Source organism: Drosophila yakuba, chromosome 2R (genome assembly GCF_016746365.2).
Source record: "Drosophila yakuba strain Tai18E2 chromosome 2R, Prin_Dyak_Tai18E2_2.1, whole genome shotgun sequence".
Taxonomy (NCBI): domain Eukaryota; kingdom Metazoa; phylum Arthropoda; class Insecta; order Diptera; family Drosophilidae; genus Drosophila; species Drosophila yakuba.
In genome coordinates, this window is record NC_052528.2 from 11,047,524 (window position 1) to 11,070,609 (window position 23,086).

Genomic DNA, 23,086 nt, shown 5'->3' on the forward strand with positions numbered 1-23,086 from the left:
TCCCTTTTTTAAGTTATATTATTTAAACGCAATTGCATATGACACCATTGCTACGATGACGGGAAATCGAATGAAATCGAAATAAAATGCCAGCTCTGAAGACCACCCACGTCATATCGATATCGATTGCTCGATAGACGCCGCATACAAACCGAGTTGGGATTTCGTTGTAATTGCTGGTCATTTTTCACGGCTGTGCGACTAATTTAATTTAACAAGAGAGCCTAAATAAATAAATGTTAAAGACCAGACGCAGCGCGCAGTAATTAAAATCATCTAGAAGATCTCGTCAAACAAAATGTAAATTCCTGGCGTGGGGTTGATCATAACGCATACATATGAATATGTGTACGTGTGTGTTCCATTGTAATCTAAAGCACGAGTGAACTTGCGTGCGATAAATTTAAACAAAAATTAAAGAAAATAGTAAGAGATATTGCAACAAAGGCAGTATTAAATCGATTTCGGGTGCATGTGCTTGTGTGAAGAGTGTTTGCATGTGTCTGTTGCAAATGTAAGAAGAAGTGGCCACTCACGCGCTACTCTCTTCCTTTTTCTCTCTCCACCCCCTTCCCCTATTAGCTCCACAAGCAGCTGAAAGTTGTAGCCGCAATACATTCAAAAGTTTCCAAAAGTCTGCCTGCTGGCAGTAGTAAAAAATAAAGAAGACTTAAAAACAAAAACATCAGTTATTTCAATCAGGTATGTATAGAAAAAAAGTGCGCGCCCTTGTATGCATGTGCGAGTGTATGTGTGTGTGTGTGAGTGGGTGCCCAGAATGCGTTCGTACCTAACCTCAATTTCCCCCAACTGATTACGCTAGGCGGCAACCACAACTTCCACTTCCAGTGGGATTATTCATTTCAAAATAATGCATTTGTGACTTTTTCCCAACTTAAATATTCGCCTTTGGGAATCCTAGTTTGACTTTTCAAGCTGAATCTTCGATTAAAGATTTGCGAATGTGTATATTTATGGAAATCGGTCTTATCGCCTTTTTGTATATGTACATATAAACAAGATTCCGCCATCTGTTGGCACGTGTGCATGTGTGGCTCAACATATTTAATTACCTTTGGCTTGATAAAATAAATTTAAAAAAAAGAGTGAAGAGCTTCAGAAAATAAATAAAAATAAGAAAGGAAGGTATTGAGAACAGCAACAACAATGACGCAGTCACGCACACTACGGAGGCATTAAAAACAGCTATATGTGTGGCTGTCTAAAAGAGGCAGAGCGCGTTTGCCGCGCTCACCTTTTGTTATTGTTGCGTTCATTCGCTCCAGAACTGCCAACTTGTTAGGATGTTGAAACCCTATGCCTGAACATTTAGTACACTGAACAATTCTTATACCAATGCAATTTTTTGTTTTCTAAAAAAAAATAAAGAAATTTTTAAAGGTACATTTTTTTTAATATAACAAGGTAAAAGGTTAAAAAAAACGCTACAGTAAAAAGTATCCACGTGAACAATATGGAAATAATTTGATTAAATCGATCAAAAAATCAGTTGGCAGCACTGTCTACCCTTTTGGTGCATGTGTATGTGTTATTTGTGCACAAGGTGAGCGAGACAGCAGTTTCAGCCTTCAATTTGCTGGTTTACGTTGATTCTAATTAAATAATTCGTTGAAATCGGGCTCACTGCTTCTGTGAGGTCCAATTGTAATGCACACACACTAGCACATTCTCAGTGCTTTCCTCGTTTTCCTCAAATTTTCTTTGTGAAGCGCCTCAAGTTTCGACTGGCTTTTTAAGTCTGGTTTGGTTTTGGCTGTTTGAAAACTTGAAAAACAAGTTACTTCTGAACTCAAACTCCCCAGTTTTGGCAGTCTCTCCACACTTCTCTCGATCTTTCTCCCAAGAAAAAAAAACACTTGCCGCGTCGCCAACCAATTGTTTGCAATTCGCAATTGTATTTTTGCCAGAGGCCAACGAACAAGTCATGAACTTGATGGTCGGAACGAAGTTGAAGAGTATTAGACGTTGAACACTTGTACACAAATTTAGTTGTAACTTGCCCATGACTTCGTTATTATATTATTAACATTTTAGTTCAGAGTCATACTGAATGTTTGTATATCATATTTTTACATTCAAAAAGTCTAGGTTGTAGTAAATATCGTTCTTAAAAGTTGAAGTACTAATTTAGATCTCTACAGTAAATCCTTTGTATTAAATCGTATCAACCTATTCCCGAAAGAATAGTTATAAGCTTAACTTAACAACTCCATTCCAATTACTTTTCATTATGAAACAACGTTTAAAAAAAAACAATTTTACCGGCGCAGTTGTATAACCTTTCACAAAAGAAATAAGGTTCTCTAATGCGCAATCGGATTAATACAGTTTTGATGAGAATTAATTTTAAAGGTAAAAGACAGTTTGTTTCATATTTACATTTCACCTCAGTGTATAAACGAAATAAATTTTTCACTAAACCAATTAAAAACAGGTCTACCATCTATATTGTGTTAAACTACAATTTGTAGGACCGCCAAACAATAAATTACACAAGGTTTTTCACAATAAACATCAGGTGACTCAAAGGTGAATAAAAACTATCTGATAATTTGCAGAACACGTACGAATATCAAACTAATTGGTTTTATATAAATATGGATCCGTGTGACAGGAAGCACTTTACAACATTTTAGATTTTACTGAAGCTGATCAGCTTAGAATTCTGTAAACATTTCCTAGTGCCGCATTCTATGCCGTCGATCTGAAATTAGCACAGGGATAATTAGAACATGCTAGACCACCACCATCAACAGAAAAAACGTCAATAATACCCAATGGAAGGGCAAACAAACCTTCCTGCGGCGCCTGGAAGTCGGATAGTTTGGTTTGTGCCATTTTTTTTTTTGGTCCGGGGACTTCGGTGCACCTCGGACATGCGCTGCACCCAGTAGTTAGTTGCATATGAACTTTGAACTTTTGAGCTGGAAAGTGGAAGGCGGATTTGCATTTCGTATCGCTGCAGGTGCCTCAGAAAGAGAGAGGCTCTCTTGTATCCGCCGCCCCCGCTGCATTTTTTTCATTGCGCAATGAGCGAGACGAATCGATAACTGCAAGGTTTCCATGTTTTAGCAGCTCAACTTTTGCGCGTATACAGATTTTTTGCCTGTATTATTTTATTTTTTAAAGGAGCTGGCCGCCGAATTCGCTTCGATTTAAGATGCGAACATGTGTTTTTATGGTTCCGCCATTGTCATGGTGAGATGCACTTGCTTTTTTTGTCTTCATATTTTTTACTTCCTCTCTCCGCACGCACGCGTCTGTGTGTGAGTGTGCTGGCGAGCGAGGTGGTGGAGGAGTTCATGAGTGTGTAAAGTGTAGCCGTGGCAGAGTTGTAGCTCGCTAGTGGTCCGTTTGGTTTCTGATTTTCGGTTTCGTCGATTTCATTATGTACTGCAATAGTCGGCTAAAACGCTCTGCCGACGTCGCTATCCGCTGTATACTCGTTGCGCTTGTGTTGGTGCGCCGCTGTCACTGTCGCTCTCTTTGGCGCAAACAGGGTGTCTCAGCCAGATGCTCTGATCATCGCATCCACCACATGGCTGGGTGACAACGGTACACCCTGTTTCCCAAACAACTTGTTTTCTCTCTCCCCAGCGTTGTTGTTGGTCCTCGCACTTACGTAAGCTTCACGTATTTCGTTTCTTATCCAAATTCTAAGCGCCATTTTGCGACGATTTGCATGCGGTACCGCTCACCGCTAATAAAAATAAACGCTGATTGTGATTATTTGCTAATAGCTAATGGTAAATAAAATATTTTTTTAGCTGCCAGCTAACGCAGTGTTTTCAATGCGCGCGACGGAGGATTTTAGTTGTTGCGCCGCTGAGTTGCCACCCTGTTTTAGCTGTAGTAGCAGCAGAAAATGAGTTCCAAAGCAACACTGCGCGCGCGCGCTCTCCCGCTCTCTGCTTCTGTCGCGAGCGCACAAGGTCCCGCTCTCCGCTTTACACTCTTGCTTGCTCTCTCTGCTGACTCCGACTGACTGGCCATCGCGTTTTGCCTTTTTAATCGAAAATGTTTGCGGCGGCGTTAAGATGTACGAAAACGTTTTCTCGCCAAAAATTTGTGAATAGAATAGCAGTAGCAATCTACCGAGGAGAAAATGTCTTAAATTCGACCCGTGTGATCTAGTTAAGAAAAAGAGCCAAGTGCAAAGTGATCGAATTAAGCGTAAAACTAAAACTTATCTTGGGAACGGAGCCCCAGCTACTAGAAAAAAGAAAACGGTGAAAATTAAGATTTCGGTGTGCGAGTGAGTGCGGAAATTGTAGTTGCCAGTGCAAAATACTGCGTAAAACGTGAAAGTTTCCAATAACACCACAAAACCAACGGCAGTTTTGTAGTAAATATACATACGCGCCTAGTACATATATACATACATTTCGAATATACATACACACAGCCGAATATCAACCGACGAAGCTAACTGCTTATTGCTTATTGCTGATGTAAGTGTAATATGGGCGGTGGGCGGTTGGAGGGGCGTGGAAAGTGCAGAGTAGCATTATCCTTCAAGTGCACTTGGAGCGCGGACTCGGATTCAAACAATATTCTCGTTCGTGCCACTAAAAACTTGTGAAAAATACAACATTTTTAGGTTAGGTCAATTTCAATTGGTTTATATACACACGCACGCACAAACTCACACACACAACAATGGCATAGCGAATACATATAGAAGGCGCACAGACAAAAAGTCGTCGACGGACGGGGACGTGGTTGTTGTTTGTGTTGCTGCTGCTGCCTCTTCTGTTTCTGCTCTCCTCACACACACTTGAACGAGGGTGGAGAGGAGAGCCACACACATACACACGCTTTGAACCATTGCTTTTGGTTCGCTTATGAACTGACTGTATTTTTTCAACGTAGTGTCGTTTTATTTTCGTTCGTTGATTCGTTCTTTGCTCAGTTCGTGCGCTTATCTCGACTTTTGCTTTGATGCGCCATTCGCATGTACTAGCGAGAGCAGCCAAGTGTAGTGTGAGTGTGCATTTAAATGGCTCCCCAATGAGAGCATCATTTTGTGGCCCTCTTTATGTTCACATCTTCCTCCTGCTCCTCTATTTCTTGCTCCCCATCCCATCCGTCGTTTGTTGTTCTTGCTCCGCCTGTTTTTTTTCATTCGGTTTGAATTTACACAAAACGTTTGCCGTGCTTCTTCATGCTGAAATAGTATATATGTATGTGAATATATTGTACATATTTCTCTACACATCCATATGTTTTATTTGCAAAATTTATTAATAGCGCAGCGCCACGCTGCGGTTGTGTTAGTGTGTCAGAGTGAGAAAGTAACACAAAAAACTAAATATTAATTCGCGATGATTCCGATTCGTATTGCAGTTGTTCAAAAACCGAGTGCTAGTGTTCAACAATTTTTGCATATTTTCCGCTGGCTGCTTCTTGTGCTTCGTATTCTGCTGTGCTGTGTATACACATAACAAAACAGATAAGATAACATTATACGTGTGCACGTAATAGAGCAAGCTGAACCAAACAAAAAAAAAAAATGGAGGGAAAATTTGCCCACATGTCTCCCCGAAGCACACACACGCACACAACGCCCCAATTTGGAGCCTCTCTCGTCAAACACTCACACAAGCAAGCGGGCAAATGTGTTTGGTATGCACTAATGGCGGATCCAAAAAATACAATAACAACAAAGGCAGTTGGGAGAGCTGAAAAGAGCGAACTTGTTTTACCTTCTTTTATTAAAGGATAGTTGGTGGTGGCAGAGACAGGAGAGTGAAAGAGGGCTGAAGCTTTTGTGCGGCTGTACTGAGCTCCAATATTTGTTTACAAATGCTAAAAGGGGGCAGCTGTTGGTTCGATAGGGTGTTTCAATTAGTTGGAGCAGGATGATCCTCTAGGCGGTTTCCATTCACCTAATATTTGCTCACTCTTTGGTCTGCGCAGCGTTTGCTCTCTCAATTTCTGGCGCTCTCTCTCTCCCGAATGCCCGCCAAATGCTTGCTGCGTCCGCGTATGTGTGTGTGTTGGGCCCCAAACGGGTGAAATACCTTTTTGAACAAAAAATCAGCCATATACTGCGCCTCAACAACAAATGCGGCTCTCTCCGATTCTCTCTGTGGCTGCACCACCACCACCGTATCCGCACCACCACCTTTGCATTGTTGCGTTTGCTGCTGCTGTTACCTCTGACTCTTCTTATTCTTGTAAGTTGTAGATACAGAATATGTACCAGCAGTACTCATACCCCATACCACCCGCCCGGCCCCTTGGCGGTATCGATATATAAATATGTTCTTTGTGTGCGTCTGAATTCTATGCAAGCCGATGTCGTGCATGGGGCATTTGGCACCTTCCACATCCACAAATACTGAACTTTATACACATACACGCACTCGAAGGTGTACACAGAAAGCTCGCTTAGGAAGTTTTTACTGTACCGCTTAAAGCAATAACAAAGCGCGCGCCCAATTCCGGTTGCACGTACACACACTAAAGTGAACTACGCGCTCCTCCTTTTGCCTTGCACTCTCCTCCAAGATTAAACTTCCACTCCACGATCTCCTTCCCGTCTATATGTACCATTCTCTGGCTGATGTTGTTGTTATTGCTCACAGCTCCACCTTCTCATTCCATTCCTATTGTCCCCCCACTCTCCTCTCCCGGGTCCAGAACCCCCAATACAGAGATACCGTTTCCCACTCTTTAGTTTTTGTGATACGGCTAAATGAAGAATTTCCCCGTGTCTTTTTATTTCATATTTTTTTTCCTTGTTGGAATGTGCAATCTTCTCGAAACCTGTGAACATGTAGACTGTATTGATCAATCAGCTGTGCTATATTAGTGAACCTGTTTTGGGAAAAGCAGTCAAATTCGTGGTCTAGTATATGAAAAAGAATATTTAGAAGAATAAATGTGGAAGCAAATATAACTTCCATTTTAAATGTAATGCAAAATTGCCAAAACCAGTGGCAGTCAAAAAATACTAGTATTAATTTACAATATTTTTCCAGTAATGCAGAAATAGTTATTCATAATAAAAATATGGTCCTAAACGTATTTCTTTGGGTTTTTTTTTTTACATATTTACTGTCGACATTGTTGTATGACCGTTTCCATTCTCTTACTTGCAGTGATATTCAGAAAGAACTCCAAAAGCTACGTGGCAGAGACGACTCAACGGCGCAGCAACACCAGCTGCAGATAACCAGTAGTCAGTCCAATTTCTCTACCCTAGAACTCGAGCGCATTTGCCGCTTGCGGGGCGACCAAATGCATAGACAACATATGTCGCATCCACGAGCAGTCCAAGACCAAGAGTTGCGACCCCGACCGTTTGTTGCATATTACATACGCTCATAGAGGGCGGCCACTCACCTAGAGCAGCCAGAGTCCTTGCACTTGGGCAGGGATCCAGGGAAGAACAAAGTGCTCAGAAAGAAGCATCAGCACAGGATTATACGCTCCGCCGAGAACAGAGCAACAAAAAAGATGATGAAACGCACCCGCGTAGACGAGGTGCAATTCAGTACACGACCCGGTCCTCCGACATCCGGTGGTGTGGGCGTTGGTGTCGTGGGCGTAGCTGGAGGAGGGCCAACATCCGGCGGCGGTGGCACGGCTACTGTGGGCGTCAATACGACGGGCGTTACCATTGGCACCGTTGTTCCCAGTGCTCATAGCGCCACCATCAGCGGGATTGGTTCCATTCACCATCGCATCCTCACTCCACAGCATGGAGGAGCACAGACCATTGCCTATTTGCCGTCCACCACGCCGACGGCTACGAATTTGAAGACCACAAGCTCAATTGTGGATAGCACTACAGCTGGAGGACCAGTAGGAGCAGGAGCCCAGGTGGCCGTAGGAGGAGTAGGCTCAGCAGCCGGCGGAGGAGGCGTGGTGGTCTCCACAGGGAGCACGGGAACGCAAACATTACAGTATACAACATGTAAGTAACCTATTTTAAACCGTGACGAAATGCGTTTTACATTCTAATGAAATTGTTTAATCCTATAGCTTATAGTGTGGCATCGATACAGGCTGGTGGAACTCTTAAAGCTAACACAGCGGATGGCGCCAACACAGTACAGATTCATGTGACAGGAGGAGGTGCTGCGAACACTCCTGCCAGTGCACAGACTGTATCCAGCAGCTCACAAACAGGCACAATCCGCCAGCGTACAATCAGCGGCACCCAGACAGTGGCCACTGCCGTGGGCAATCTAGCCACGATGTCCCAGCAACCACCAGTTCAACAGTCACCTTTGGGCACGGCCCAAACTCCTCCATCGTCCGTGGTTGCCAACAGTATCCCAGTGGGTGGAACCACCCCACCACAAGGACAATCGGGAAATGCCACGCCACGCTTAAAAGTGGAGGATGCTTTGAGCTACCTGGACCAAGTAAAATACCAGTACGCGGACCAGCCCCAAATCTACAACAATTTCCTGGACATCATGAAGGAATTCAAGTCGCACTGCATCGACACACCCGGAGTGATTGAGCGAGTCTCGACACTCTTCAAGGGGCACACTGAGCTGATCTATGGCTTTAACATGTTCCTGCCTCCGGGTTACAAGATCGAAATTCATTCGGATGCTCTCGGCTGCTCGGTGCCGGTGGTTTCGATGCCCTCACCTCCGGGAGCGCCAACGAGCACAGGTACGGTGCACATGCTCACCGGAAATAGTTCGATGTCAGGTGCCGGACATATTGCCATCAAGACGACCAATGCTGCATCTTTGACACCGGCAACGGGGGCTGGAGCAGCGGCCGCAGCAGCAGCAGTGGCTCAGATTCAATCCGCTGGAGCTGTAAATCTAATGACGCACGGCGGAGCCTCGCTTACCCAGACTACTATTCACGCCTTGCAGCAGGCGACGCCTCCTCAATCACAATCTCCAGGTGGTGGTCATGTCCACGTGAGTGTAACAAACTCTCCGGCGACAAACGCCGTAGTGTCAGGTCAACAGCCAGGCATCTCCGTATCGGCACACAATGTACCGCAGAATTACTCGAGAGATCGAGAAAGGGCCACGATAACACCTACGGGGCAAGTGGCTGGAGCAGCGGCAAACGTGAATGCAACGGCTAGTATAGTTGTTGGTGGACCTCCAACGCCCAATTCTCTAAGTGAGCTTAGTCCTCATGGAGGAGCAGGAGGTGGGCCAGGTGCGGGAGCGGCGCAGCACAATCTGCATCACATCCAGCAGGCGCATCAATCGATTTTGCTTGGGGAGACAGGACAGCAGAATCAGCCGGTGGAGTTTAATCACGCCATAACCTATGTAAACAAGATCAAGGTAATGTCTGCTCAGCATCTTAAACTCTTCTAGGTTACTTACAATCTTTTTATCTCTCTTATAAACAGAATCGTTTCCAAAACCAGCCGGCCAAGTACAAAAAATTCCTCGAAATTCTGCACGCCTATCAAAAGGAGCAGAAGGTAATGAAGGAGGGCAGCCTAAACCAGGGTAAAATGCTCACCGAACAGGAGGTGTACACTCAGGTGGCTAAGCTTTTTGGCCAGGATGAGGATTTGCTTAGGGAGTTTGGCCAGTTCCTTCCTGACGCCACCAATCATCAGTCCGGGCAGTATATGTCCAAGTCAGCGTCTGTGCACAATGATCATGGCAAGCGTCCCACGGCAACTTTGAGCGGTGGTGCTCATATAACCATGTCGTCTGCATCGCCAGCGCCAAGTGGATCCCCTTTGCATTTGGGCGCAACGACTCTTCCGCAGATCGACAACAGTGCCCATGCAGCGGCCATAGGAAACCTATCGGCGGTGAACACCAGTGTCAGCATTAAGACGTACAATAACAATCAGCAACAGCAGAATCATGTGATCAGTTCAAACCTAAATGCGACCAGAAACGATGTCCTCTTTGAGAAGGATTATCACACGGGTCTGCAGCAGCAAGCACATCAGCGAGGAGCTGGAGTTGGAGGCCATCATAATTTGGCCGGAACAGCAGCCGGCGCCCATATCGGCCGGTCGGGAGTGGGATGCAGCGTGATGGTGGGGTACGAAAAGGAGCATCGAAATAATCATCATGTGCAAAAGTACGTTGGCCACGCGCCAAACCAGAATCTAACGCATGGCCATAATGCAAAAAAATCGCCTAGTTATGGCATCCCTTCGGTGATTGGTTCAATGCCGCACATTTCGGACAATTCCCTCGATCGTAGTTCGCCGGGAATTAGTTACGCCACGCCACCATTGCCCTCTGGTCACCATGGACAGCATAACTCTGGTTCAGGTTCGAGGAGACCGGGTGATGACAATTTAGTCGGACACTATGCTAGTGGAGCACCGCCTGCTAAGCGACCGAAGCCTTATTGCCGTGATGTGAGCTTTTCCGAAGCATCAAGCAAGTGCACCATCTCCGACGCTGCGTTCTTTGATAAGGTGCGCAAGGCCTTGAAGAGTCCAGAGGTCTACGACAACTTCCTCCGATGCCTGGCTCTTTTTAACCAGGAAATTGTCTCCAAAACGGAACTTCTTGGTCTGGTATCTCCGTTCTTGATGAAGTTCCCCGAACTGCTAAGATGGTTCACCGACTTTCTGGGACCGCCCTCGGGTCAACCGGCTGGAGGATTGATTGATGGCATGCCTTTAGCCGCCACGCAACGTCAGGGAGGTGGAAGCAGTAATAGTTCCCATGATCGAGGCAGCAGTCACCAGAGTGCCGCCGAGTACGTCCAGGATGTGGATTTGTCTTCGTGTAAGAGGCTGGGTGCATCTTATTGTGCTTTGCCGCAGTCCACCGTACCGAAGAAGTGCAGTGGGCGGACGGCTCTCTGCCGGGAAGTGCTCAACGACAAATGGGTATCTTTCCCAACGTGGGCCAGCGAAGATTCCACGTTTGTTACATCGCGGAAAACGCAGTTCGAAGAGACAATTTACAGGTAAGATGTATTCCTTTAACCTTATATTTAACGATCCCACCTAAGTAAGTCACGAGTCACATCGATTTTACTTCATTGGTACTTTTGTTTCCTTACCGTTTTCATTTGAGTTTGATATCTGCGGTCGAAAAATCGAAAAAATGGTTGTTTAAGCCCAAAAAATTCAAATTCTTTATTTATTATCTACCTAAATGTAGATTTCGTTCCATCTTATTTTTCTTAACCGCATCTATATTTTACTCTCAACTTACACATCTATCGTTTGTTTTGGATCTTCTGTTTCTTTGGCTTTCGTTTATTTCAATTAACCAATGCGCACGCTCTAAACAAAAGGAATATTCACAGAACGGAGGACGAGCGATTCGAGCTGGACCTGGTCATCGAGGTCAACAGTGCCACGATTCGGGTGCTAGAGAATGTACAGAAGAAAATGTCACGAATGTCCACCGAAGAATTGAGCAAATTCCATCTGGACGATCATCTGGGCGGAACATCCCAAACGATTCACCAGCGGGCGATTCATCGCATCTATGGCGACAAGTCCGGAGAGATAATCCAGGGAATGAAGAAAAATCCCTTTGTGGCGGTGCCTATTGTACTGAAGCGACTGAAAGTCAAGGAGGAAGAGTGGCGAGAAGCGCAAAAGGTAAGTGAACTCTCTCATCGCTTTACATTTATGTAAATTAAATGAACACTTCTTTTACAGACCTTCAATAAGCAGTGGCGGGAACAGAACGAGAAGTACTACCTCAAGTCCCTCGATCACCAAGCCATCAACTTCAAGCCCAACGACATGAAAGCCCTGCGCTCGAAGAGTCTGTTTAACGAAATCGAAACGCTGTACGATGAGCGGCACGACCAAGAAGACGACGCTATGGAACCGTTCGGGCCGCATCTGGTGCTGCCGTACAAGGACAAAACCATTCTGGACGATGCCGCCAACCTGTTGATTCATCATGTGAAGCGGCAGACTGGCATCCAGAAGCAGGAGAAACAGAAGATTAAGCAAATCATTCGACAATTTGTGCCTGACCTTTTCTTTGCACCACGACAGCCACTAAGCGACGACGAACGCGATGACGGTAAGTTATCTTGGACAAATCAAAATTAAACTTCATAAAACTATGTAGTTCACTTTCAATAAACCTCCAACCTTTTCATTATTTTTGTTGCGCCTGCACTTTACCTTTAATTAAGTAGCTTCTATAACTAACATATATTTCAAAAAGATGTTTAAGCCTTGGCTTAACTTTTCATCATCCGTGCACATACTAACATTATTTATATTATTTTTTTTTATTAAGGAGTATTGCTTTGTGAATTTGAAACGTTAATTAGTCATGTAAAAACACTAGAAATTTACTTGACTAATTTTCATTCAATTTATAAAGTTTCTCTTTAATAACTTTTGCCCGATTGTATTTTTTAACATAGTGAATGTTTTTTGTTTCTTTTTCTTCTTTTTTTGTTGCAATTAATAACAAAACGAAAATAAACGAATAAAAAATACAAATTTTTAACGTAACCAAAATGCAATTAAAAAAAAACAAAACTGGACTGCAATGCACCAACACCTACACACTGACCCCTGAACTGCATCGAATATCCGAACATATGTGTTGTGCACACCGTTTCTCTATATAGCCTTTCCATTTTTGGTAGATGACAATACGAAAATGGACGTGGACTCGCCACTGGGTCGCACGGAGTCGTCGACTCGAAATGCAAAGAGTACGCCCAGTGAAAGTGCCTCTCCGGCACGTAGCAATACCAGCAGTAGCAGCGGAACACCGACGGGAATTAAGAAAGAGACTGATGACTCAAAAGCGGCTACTGGTTCTTCTGCACCAGCGTCCACAGCAGCGCCATCTTCAGCGACGCCTGTGGACGATGCAACGCCATCAACATCCTCAGCGGCAGCGTCAGCGGCATCGTCATCAACTCTATCAGGATCCGAAGGCAAGCCAAAAGATGACCTCCTCTCGTCGCACAAAGAAGAAGGAGCCAGTAGCACCACCTCTGGAGTTGTCTCGAGTCCAAGGCAAGCCCAAGACTCTGCAGGAGCGGGCGTCGATGTGGAAATCAAACTGGAACATCCTGCGGAATTTTCCAATCCAAAGCTCCTACCACCGCACGCACACGGGCAACACGAAGTACGTAACGCAACGCTTTAAATGGAATATGTATTTTAATATAGTTTTGTTATTATAAACAGGACGAATCCTACACGCTGTTCTTCGCCAACAACAATTGGTATTTATTCCTGCGGCTACATGCGATACTTTGCGACCGTCTGCATGTTATGTATGAACGAGCGCGATTGCTGGCCATCGAGGAGGAGCGCTGTAGGGTGAATCGAAGGGAGAGCACAGCCACGGCGCTGCGACTAAAGCCCAAGCCGGAGATTCAAGTTGAAGACTACTACCCCACCTTCCTTGATATGCTCAAGAACGTCCTAGACGGCAACATGGACTCGAATACGTTCGAGGACACGATGCGAGAAATGTTTGGCATTTATGCCTACATTTCATTTACGCTGGATAAGGTGAGTGTTTAAACGATATACAAATAGTATACCGGATCGATGGATCGAAAACGTCATCTATATAGATAGAAATAGTAAAAACAAAATAAATATTCACCTCATTTGTTTATCTTCAGGTTGTCTCGAATGCTGTTCGCCAGCTGCAATATTGTGTCACTGAACGAGCCGCACTGGATTGTGTGGAGCTGTTTGCAACGGAGCAAAGGCGAGGCTGCACAGGCGGATTCTGTCGGGATGCTCACAAGACATTTGACAGGGAGATGTCCTATCAGCGGAAGGCGGAGAGCATTCTTAACGAAGAAAATTGCTTCAAAGTGTATATTGTAAGCCGTACAAAGTAGCAGCGTTAATGAAATGATCTAACAACAGCTTCATTTACAGTACAAAATTGATTGCCGTGTAACCATAGAGCTGCTTGATTCGGAGCCCGAGGAAGTCGATAAGCCGGCTGCGTTGAAGGCCCAGAAGTTCAGCAAGTATGTGGAGCGGTTGGCGAATCCTGCGCTCGGCGGTGGTGGGAACACTGCCGGCTCGAATTCGGCGCTCGGCAATGACAACGTTGTAGAGGCATCCGATATCAAGACGGAGGAGGACGAAGATACTGCCGAGGTAAGTGTGCTAAGGCAGCGATGAGATGCTCAGCAGCCGGAGCAGCTATGTGTGGTGTGTGCTTGAAGAGTGGTTAACCATGTTGTTTGTGTATTTCGTTGTTCATTTCGATTATGTTTACGTTTTTGACTCCCTGTTCTACTCATGATTTGTGTTTCGGTACTTCCACTGTACATACAAACCTGTCACCTAATTTAGACGATGGACAAGACATCCCACCTCCTACAGTACTGTATTCTGTATATATAAATATATATATATATCTCAGTTTTCGGTTATCTATCTTTTGTTACCTATTAACTTTTGCCGCTGCACTTTCTATTATTTATCTCCCTTTCGTTTCGCCAGCTGTAACTTTATTTCCATTATTGTATCTTTTCGTTTTGGTATCATTTATCAACATGCCGCCAACTTATTAATCGCCCACATTTCGTATGCATACAAAAGAATACGCTGCTTGCATACGAGCAAAGAAAAAAATAAAAAGGACAAGAAAATATTCACTAATTAATGCTTTTTTGCATTCTTTTCTCTCATTTTTTCCAATTTATTTTTTCGTACCAGGTCAATACCAAGGCTTGAAATAACATAGTTTTGATAATTTCATTGAATAAGAAGAAGAAAAAGTCATATTGCAAAATGAAATAGTAATAAATGAATTTGTTTTTTGATTACCAAAACCGGAATAAGAGAAATTGAAACACCAAACCTTTTCACCCACCACCACCACCACTACCACGCTCAACACCCACCACCGCCACCCACTCACACACATTAAATGTAATGCATTATTTGCTCAGAGACACCAAACAATAACCTGCAATAACCAGCGAAGAAACAAAACCCAAAGTACACACCTTAATTAAATGTAGTATTCCATCCACAAACATGCATAAAAACAGACATTATGTAAAATAGTAGATGATGATAACAATAACGTAGGCACGCGCTTGTTGCATTCCCTTCTGATTTCGTTATGCCTTGAGTTATTCAAGAGTTATATATAGCGATAGAGAGTTTAATATATATCGGGTGATCGAAGATCCGGCACCTGGAAGTGATGATGTGATGTGAGGGCGTAAATGAAGCAATCAAAGATGGTAATGGTGTGGTTGGGGTGTGGTGTGTGTGAGTGGTGCTTCTGATGATAATCAAATTATTGCGTTTAAATATAGGCCTAAATTACACCTGACACAAATGTATATATTAATTAACGTGTTTTAACTGTACATAACGTAATGCTAATGGTAATCGGTTAATGTATGTATTATTATGTGTAAAACGTATAGTAGCTAATTTTGTAAAGGAAGCAGCCAAATGTCTTTTAAATTCGGTAAACATTTTTATATCTAGGCATAAGAACACACACACTCCACACACTCAATAATTGTAAATTAAATAGCACACACAATCACAACTGTGGACATTACTGGAGAGTGAAATTGAGAAATATATCTGGAGCAGCCCATTAAAAAGACATGTTCAAAGTTATTAAAACAGAGGGATGGGCTTGAGGGGGTTGGGGTTTTCATTTTTTCCGGGTTAGAGCCACAATCGAACTCAGTAATTGCCACACAAACTTAAGCTTAAGCAAGGTAAGTCATCATCGCATTGTGCAACTCTTTGTTTCACTTAGATTAAGCTTAATATTTGTTTTTGTTCTTGATGGTACTGGTAGTTGTGATTGATTTTCGTTGCGTTCCGACTTTCATCCTGTATTTTGTGGACTTTGGTTTGCGTTTGTCCCCTTGTGCGTGTGAGTCTATGTCTTCGGCTTTGTGTTTGTTGGCCTGGTACCTCCATCCTCTTCGGTTCTTTATAATTCCCTTAATATAATAATCTAACTGTTCAGTAATGCTACAATACACAGCCCACACATCTCAGCATTCCCAGCTTTAAGTATTCTCGTAAATTCTGTGAGCATGTTGAATTGCCGCCGTGTTTCAAGTGCTCTTGGCTGCATTGCCGCCGGCAATTGTCGCAATTACTCACAATAAAGACTAACTTTTGCATTGCTTTCGTTTCAGTTGCGACACAGAGGAGGTGGAATCGGGGGAGGAGCCCGCAAGGCACGCTTTTTGCTGCGCAACAAGCGGAGATCGAAGCTGCACGAGGAGCAAGTGCGTCAGTTGTTTGAAAATAAGCGGAATCGCAGTGAGCTGCACGGTACTGCGGCTGCAGTTGAATCCATCTCCGTCGACAATATCATTTCGAGCAGCAGCACCTCAGGCGGTGGTAGTAATAATAATAATAATAACAACAGCTGGGGCGGCAAACGTCTGGAGAGGCTGGGCGCCCCACAGGTGGGCCTGGCGGAGCAATACGCCTTTAACGATCGCGACGAGATCAACACAAATTCCAGCAACGGGCGATGTTTTGTGACCAGCAAGAATCTCAAGCTACTTAAGTACGATGCGGTGCGTCGTGCCAAGAAGGTGAGTGTTCTTTTTTTTACCTGGCATTTAGGATAAACAGCTTTACTAATTTGTTTATTACTTTGCAGAATCATTGCCGTGTAACTCAGGCAAAATACGCCCACTTCCAAACGTACGTTAACAAGTGGCTTCAGCAGCATGTTAGCGAGCAGTTGCAGCAAAACTGCGTCGACTGGTTGCTGGGCAAGACGGCAGACCAGATCAATGCCAGCGGCTGGGGATCCGCCAGCAAAACCAGGACGGTACAGCAGAAGGATACTTCGAAGACCCCGTATCGCATCTACAACAGATACAGGGTGGTGCAGAGTGCAGGAAGCGGTTTGATGAGTGGCACAGCTCCACCTCCAGATGGGTCAGTTCAGGCGGTCAACTCTGCGCCAGGCTCAGGTTCAACGGTGAATAATGTGCAGGGTTCGTCGGCAGTATCCTCGACCTCCCACTCGATGTGCAACAGTAGCATTTTGTCCGCGGACTCGACCACCAATACCAATGCGTCACCCCAGCAGCAGCATTGCAATAGCGCAGCATCTGCGACAACACCGAATGCAGAGGCACTGCAGCAGGTGCGACCCATGGAGAGCTAACCGGCATGAATGGCAGCAACAACAACAGTGGTCGCTGCATGGCCAGATTCGTTCACATGACGACAAAGAGAAGATGTGGGATGAATTGCCTGCATTGAATTAAATAGTTTTTTAAATGTGATACCAGTTCCTCGACGCGCGGTCATCGAGATTGGAGCTATACCAACCCGCAATCGACTGTTATATGTCCGGCATGGCATTGGGCTCTGGAAATTGATTGATGAACGAAGGAAAGCTGTTTTTCATTTTGTACAAAAAGTCATTTAATATTAGGCGAAAGTGCTCCTAAATAAGAATTTTATAGTCTTACGTTGCATAACTTTTAAAATTAATTTTACCACGGCAGCGTCCTGTTTTATTGATGCGCTTTTAGAATTAGGAACTAAAGTCTAAAACTCTAGAGCCACATACACCTTAAACACAATCGCAAGACCACAATTAAAGTCACGTATATTTTTAACGATTTTGCACTAGAAACCGATCGAGACAGTTGTGCTAGTAACTAGGAATCAAAACACGTCTGTTTAGTGGTTTAAGATTTTATAATACCAAGCTCTTTTACTTTACCATAAATGTAACTTATTTTTAAACAAATCAAACAAAACACCCACATACAAACCTTGTACAATTCCTTGTGAATACTATTGATTATATTTTACGCGTTTAAGGTTATTAGGTTAAGTTGTAAAAATGTATTGCGCAGATTAAAACAAAAGTTTATCAAAAGTGAATGGAATTATTTCATAAAAAATATTTATTTAAAAATATTTGGAATCAATTTGATTAGACTATTGGCATTCTATAAATATTCGTAAAATTGCATTGGATGCAAAGTTATTTGTAAATAAAATCCCTCCTCGTTATAATGCCAGCAATGCGATTCTCATTGTTGATGACCAACAAATGACGTAATCCCAAAGCGCGGAAAATCTGAAAAATCCTAGGCACCGAATCGTGCTAGGAATAATTTTGATAATTAAACAGTGCTTTTGGATGTTTCAAAAATTCAACATTACTCACCGGATTGACTCGAATAGGTGATGGATTCATAAACATGGATAAGTCCACAGTGTAATTGATTTTATTATCTAGCTTCCGAACACTCTGGAATGGGACTTTAAATATTTTCGTTAAGAATATTTTAGCCAGCTCAATACCTTGATTGATGGATAACGTGGATAGACGTCTCTGAAAGTCTGGATAGAAGTTTCTGGCAGCCAGAATCGTTTGTTTTCCACATACAGGGATTTAAGCAAAATAACTATCAGTTGCGAGCGCAAGATGATGCCACAAACGCGACCCTCCGATCGCCGATCCTGCGAGATTGCAATGTTAAATTCTCAGAATATGAAGTTATACGAAATTTCTTTGATCTTACCCCGCTCACATCATCGACCACGGGAAATCCGTTGTGGTCGCATTTCTTGAGCATCTGGTATATGTAATGAGCGGAATCGCGAAGCTTGATGCAGACCACAGGACTACTTAGGATTTCGCGAGCTGTCAGTCCCTTGTATTGTGGTAATGGCTCCCAGGTCAGCATTGGCACATGATTTACTTGGATCTGTGTATCATAGATGCCCTCGTTGAAGTAGTCACCCACCCACTTGGCGCTGATAAGTGCAATGATAAGAGGAAAGAAGAAGGAAGTCTCCACGCCAGTGGTTTCCATCAAAATAACTGATAAGCTAATGGTCATCCGAAGCACTCCACCCAAGTTAGCTGCAGCTCCAATTAGAGCATATTTTCCGGGATGCAGGAACTCCTGAAAATAGTGGATTAGTGTATTGGTAATGGCATGGCTGACATGGCATACCGCTTGTGGAAATGCATAGTAAGTTAGCATGGCTAAAAGACGACCCCATGCTGCGCCGACCAGGGCAGTTGGGATGAACACGCCCAAGGAGACATTGAGCCCAAAAGTGGCGCAGGATAATACATAGTACACAACTGTAAACAGGGCTAGCGTGAGGATCTTATGGGATCCTAAGAAACCAAAACAAAAACCATTAAAATAATTAAAAACAAAATATTTTAAATTCTCACCTGGAGGATCGTGGAACAAGGATCTGACTGTAGCCTCTGGCGTTTGAAACCACAGGGCAGCCACGGCATTGTATTCGTTGTCCTCGCAGAAGAGCTGTACAGGATTGTTGGTCGGATCGTTGCCCAGTGGCCGACAATCGTTAATAAAGTAGATCATCAGACAAGCCAAAGTTACGCCCATCATTGCTACTACAACAGCTTCGATAACTTTTCCGATTTTCCAGGGGATGAAGCGCTTCCGAAATTTATTGATTTTGGTATTTAGAGAGTTCCAGGCGGCTCCAAGTAATCCACCAGTTACTCCCAGTAACATGAAGATTGGCAGCTCAAAGTAGTCGAATTTCAAGGGCGTATCAAACTTTCCCAAGTTAAAGAGACCCGTGAACGTGAAATCGTTTAGGCCATGGTAAGCTGATAAGACGATGTTCAAGGTGAATACACTGATAATGGAGGCCACCAAGGTGCGCCAAATAAGATTCTGGTTCCAAAAGCTGGCCGCTTCCTCCAAAGAAAATAGCATGCCTCCAATGGGAGCTCCAAAAGCAGCTGAAACTCCGGCAGCTCCGCCTCCAAGAACGAAATCTCTTTTCTCGTGATCATCCCGGAAGGCCTTAAATATGCGAAAATCCTTCACAAACGTGGTGCTTTTGCCCTGTGAAATTCCGGCGGCGACCACAGCTCCAGCATGTATCATTGGACCCTCCTTTCCTCCGGCCAACCCACCCACCACTGAGGTTATTACTCCGATGGCCTTCACAGCCAGCGTTTTAATCCTTACGATTCGCGGTATTTTAACGCCGTTCAGGTAGCTCTTCACCTGTGGAATACCACTACCGGCGGTTATGGGCTCAATGTAGGTGACCATGGCGGCTCCAAAGGCCACAGGCAAAATGCTGAAGAGAAGCCAGTAAAGATAGGGAATCAGCAGATCAGATCCATCGGCCGCATCGCTTAGGGGTACATTTTTCTTAACAGCTGAAAGTACAACAATAAGTATGCATTAATAGATTAAAAAATTCCATAAAATAGATTCAAATTGATTTAAGCTACATTTATCAAAAAAATCAAACTAAACGACATACAATTGTAGAGAAAGGTGTACTTCCGTTCCGACAGCTCTTCGATTATAATATCTATAGTGCAGGCTATCAATGCGGTGATAATGCCAATCTGTATAAAAATGATCCATCTTATGATGTCCTTGCGCAGAGAGAAGCGCTCTGTTAGCCTTTTTCGCTGCTCATCCTGGAAGAGCGTGTTCTCGCATACTTCGTAGTCCAAGCTCTGTAAGTGCATACGTTTTAGATAATCGTATCGGTTCAAACTCCGCCCCATATGGGTACATATGTACATATGTATGTACGTACCTCGTAATTGGGAGTGGATGCGGCTGCTGTGCGGGATCTTAGGTGGAAGATGGGCTCGCTGCTGTTGATATTCCTATTCGAGCTGCCTGCACTTCCATTAATTGGCTTAAAAACAAAGCGCGTAAGGTAATAAAATTAATATGAGTGGCTAAAGATAAGCCCGCTCAACAACGATGATTCATTTTAATTAAATCACATTAGTTACATGGATACTCACAACATTGGGAGGCAATGAATTGTCGCCCAATAGCGGCGGCTGATCATCATCCAAAAAGTGGTTATTCCCCGAAATATGCGGCGCAACTCTACCTGCGGCGGCACTAGTTGATGGTTCTTCGCTTTGGTAGCGTCCGAAATCCTGCACAGCTTTGGAAGCTTGACCTGCCTCCCTAGGGAGCAAGATTGGATCTTCATCAGCACTTAATTCGTCATTTAAGGCAATCAGTGCCTTCCTATCGTCCATTATTTAAAACAATAATAACACAAATGACCGATAACAAACATTAAAAAGCAACAGAACAAAAGCCAAACTAGAGTAACCATTCGCGGGCATCTGAGAAATACCAAAATCTCAATGGCGCGTACATTAAGTATTTTTTTACAGATGTTTTTGAAAACAAACCTTTAGAGATACTTTATTGAAATGGATGTGGAATGCAAAATATAACCGTTTTTAGAGTTGTCCTAAATCGGAAACTTAACTTAACGAATCTCTAAGTTTACAATTATATTTAGTACTGCTTAGTCCATATCAGTGGAATGGTTGTTTTTAAAAGTTTTAGGATTTGGTTTAGATTCAGAATCTGGAACGCAGTCTAGCTGACTTTTTCAATGACCCACTTAGAGATTGGGCTCAAACTGAAAATTCGGATTCAGATACTTGAACTTTGCCGCCTCCAACAGCATTCGGTTGTGCTCGATGCGGTTGCGGCAGTGCAACTCCTGGCTTATTTGGGCCATTGAGCGCTCCAGGCGCTGCAGCACGTCCCGCTGAGGCTGCTCCAAGAAGTGGGCCATGGACAGCGACTGTGAGAGGGTCTGAGAGCGTGAGTACTCCATGGACACGTCCTCCATCGATGAAGCCAGCGATCCACTAGATTTACTCTCGCCCTGCACTGGTGGAATCTGGCTCAAATCAATGGCAGCCGGCTGATCAGACAGGAATAGGGAACCACTACCTTGCTCAGGCTTGACGGGACGACCCAGAAGGGAGACACTGGCAGGAGTCGAACCAGAGGGCAGTGTTTCCAGCGAGATGTTTGATACCTGAAAAAATCCAAGTTAAGTGAATGTTAATTCTTGCTGATTAATTCTTTGCTATATTCGTATTTATATATGTCCAACACATGAAGATCATAATTTGTACTATAAAAAATCTATGTGTATTTAAAATCTTTAGCGAGTGAAGGACTGTACCTATTTGGAGAACTTACGTTTTGAACGACAACTCCTAGGTTCTTGGGGATATTTGGTAGATTCGCTTTGACGCCGTTATCTGAAGTGGAATCTCCGGACTGGAAAGAAATAGAGATATGAGCTCACCAATACATGTCCAAACGTTCATTGAGCTATTTCGCCATCCGAACAGATACAGTGTATGTATGAATACGGTTCGATTCTAACGGTTAATGGTAAGGTGAGAGATGCCGACATCTCGCTCCTGCCCACGGCAAACATACCTTGCGGGTGGCTCCCTCCTGCTCTTGCTTGTGGCGCTGGAACACCGTTTTGATCTTCAGCTCGTGGCTTTCGTTTCCCGCCGGAGAAGAAGCTTGCAAATCCACAAACACTCCGGAATCGCTATGCGCAGCTGTACTTGCGGTTGCAACTGGGACCGGCGTCTTCTTGCGCGGCTTATTAAAGCGTCGGTTATTCATGATCCGATCACGGCGTTCCGCCAGGGCCGCCACCTTCATTTCATAAAGTTTGCCCAGCAACGAACTATGACGTCTCTGCGCCGGAGATTATAAAAAAAAAAACATTTTAAAGCTTCCAATTACCCAAAGCCAATGGTTGAAGTCCCTACCTTTATGTGCATGTGGAAATTCCCGGTGGAGCGGACACTGCCGCGATAAATCCGATCCGGCGGACAGTAGCAGCACTTGACCGTAACATTGTCGCCCACCTGGTTCTCGATGCGATATAGTTCTCCGTTCAGGATGTAGGGCACATGCTGGCGCTTCTCCGGATCGTTTTTCAGCTCCATCTTTTCGTCCGAACTGTCCAAGTTCGCGGACATTTTTTAGTTTCAGAAATGGGAATGAACCTGCTAGCTTTCGAGAACTAAGACGAAAGGAGGAACGTCAAAGCAGAGGAAGAGATACAGATTCTCTCCTCGCAAGGTATGAAAGGGAAAGGAAGAGAGAATTAAGCAAAAGCAACGGTTCTTGGCGAAACGAAGATAGACAAAAAGAATACAAAAAGGCCCCTGTGTACGTATAAGGTTGGCACTATTTTAAGTGTTATAAAATAGATTGCGACGTAATATTTATCTTTTAATTGCTCTAAAGAATAGCTTAAACGGATCAAATACTTTTTTTCATTGAATTTTTTTCGAAATGGACATATATGTAGGCTGATGAATACATTTCT

At 43.9% G+C, this 23,086-nt stretch overlaps 3 protein-coding genes and 1 long non-coding RNA gene across 10 annotated transcripts; 1 reads left to right on the top strand and 3 right to left on the bottom strand.

The window, feature by feature from the left end:
• Positions 1 to 146: 146 nt before the first annotated feature.
• On the top strand, positions 147 to 17,807 carry LOC6530082 (paired amphipathic helix protein Sin3a). Of its 7 annotated transcripts, XM_039372852.1 has the most exons (13): positions 147 to 300; positions 583 to 702; positions 7,128 to 7,945; positions 8,014 to 9,299; positions 9,368 to 10,908; positions 11,242 to 11,554; positions 11,615 to 11,990; positions 12,553 to 13,061; positions 13,124 to 13,453; positions 13,570 to 13,776; positions 13,835 to 14,062; positions 16,090 to 16,497; positions 16,566 to 17,807. In XM_039372852.1, the coding sequence occupies exons 3-13, from the start codon at positions 7,486 to 7,488 to the stop codon at positions 17,079 to 17,081; spliced, it is 6,174 nt and encodes a 2,057-aa protein (XP_039228786.1). In that variant the 5' UTR covers positions 147 to 300; positions 583 to 702; positions 7,128 to 7,485; the 3' UTR covers positions 17,082 to 17,807. The 7 variants fall into 7 exon arrangements, with proteins under 7 accessions (XP_039228786.1, XP_015052584.1, XP_039228788.1 ...); XM_015197098.2 differs by having other exon boundaries at positions 149 to 702; XM_015197099.2 differs by lacking the exons at positions 147 to 300; positions 583 to 702 and adding an exon at positions 4,022 to 4,472.
• Positions 4,409 to 7,121, bottom strand: LOC120321139. Its single transcript, XR_005560715.2, has 2 exons — positions 5,727 to 7,121; positions 4,409 to 5,188 (listed from the first exon to the last, which is right to left on the bottom strand). It is a non-coding gene; the product is annotated as an uncharacterized LOC120321139 (long non-coding RNA).
• Positions 17,808 to 17,812: 5 nt separating the features above from the next.
• LOC6530083 (H(+)/Cl(-) exchange transporter 7) lies at positions 17,813 to 21,027 on the bottom strand. Its single transcript, XM_002090993.4, has 9 exons — positions 20,712 to 21,027; positions 20,495 to 20,599; positions 20,210 to 20,411; positions 19,128 to 20,102; positions 18,898 to 19,067; positions 18,460 to 18,846; positions 18,239 to 18,397; positions 18,102 to 18,185; positions 17,813 to 18,038 (listed from the first exon to the last, which is right to left on the bottom strand). The coding sequence occupies exons 1-9, from the start codon at positions 20,955 to 20,957 to the stop codon at positions 17,916 to 17,918; spliced, it is 2,451 nt and encodes an 816-aa protein (XP_002091029.1). The 5' UTR covers positions 20,958 to 21,027; the 3' UTR covers positions 17,813 to 17,915.
• Positions 21,028 to 21,101: 74 nt separating this feature from the next.
• On the bottom strand, positions 21,102 to 22,833 carry LOC6530084 (protein stand still). Its single transcript, XM_002090994.4, has 4 exons — positions 22,521 to 22,833; positions 22,174 to 22,446; positions 21,928 to 22,008; positions 21,102 to 21,760 (listed from the first exon to the last, which is right to left on the bottom strand). Exons 1-4 carry the CDS (start codon positions 22,731 to 22,733, stop codon positions 21,335 to 21,337), a joined length of 993 nt encoding a protein of 330 aa, XP_002091030.1. The 5' UTR covers positions 22,734 to 22,833; the 3' UTR covers positions 21,102 to 21,334.
• Positions 22,834 to 23,086: the final 253 nt, after the last annotated feature.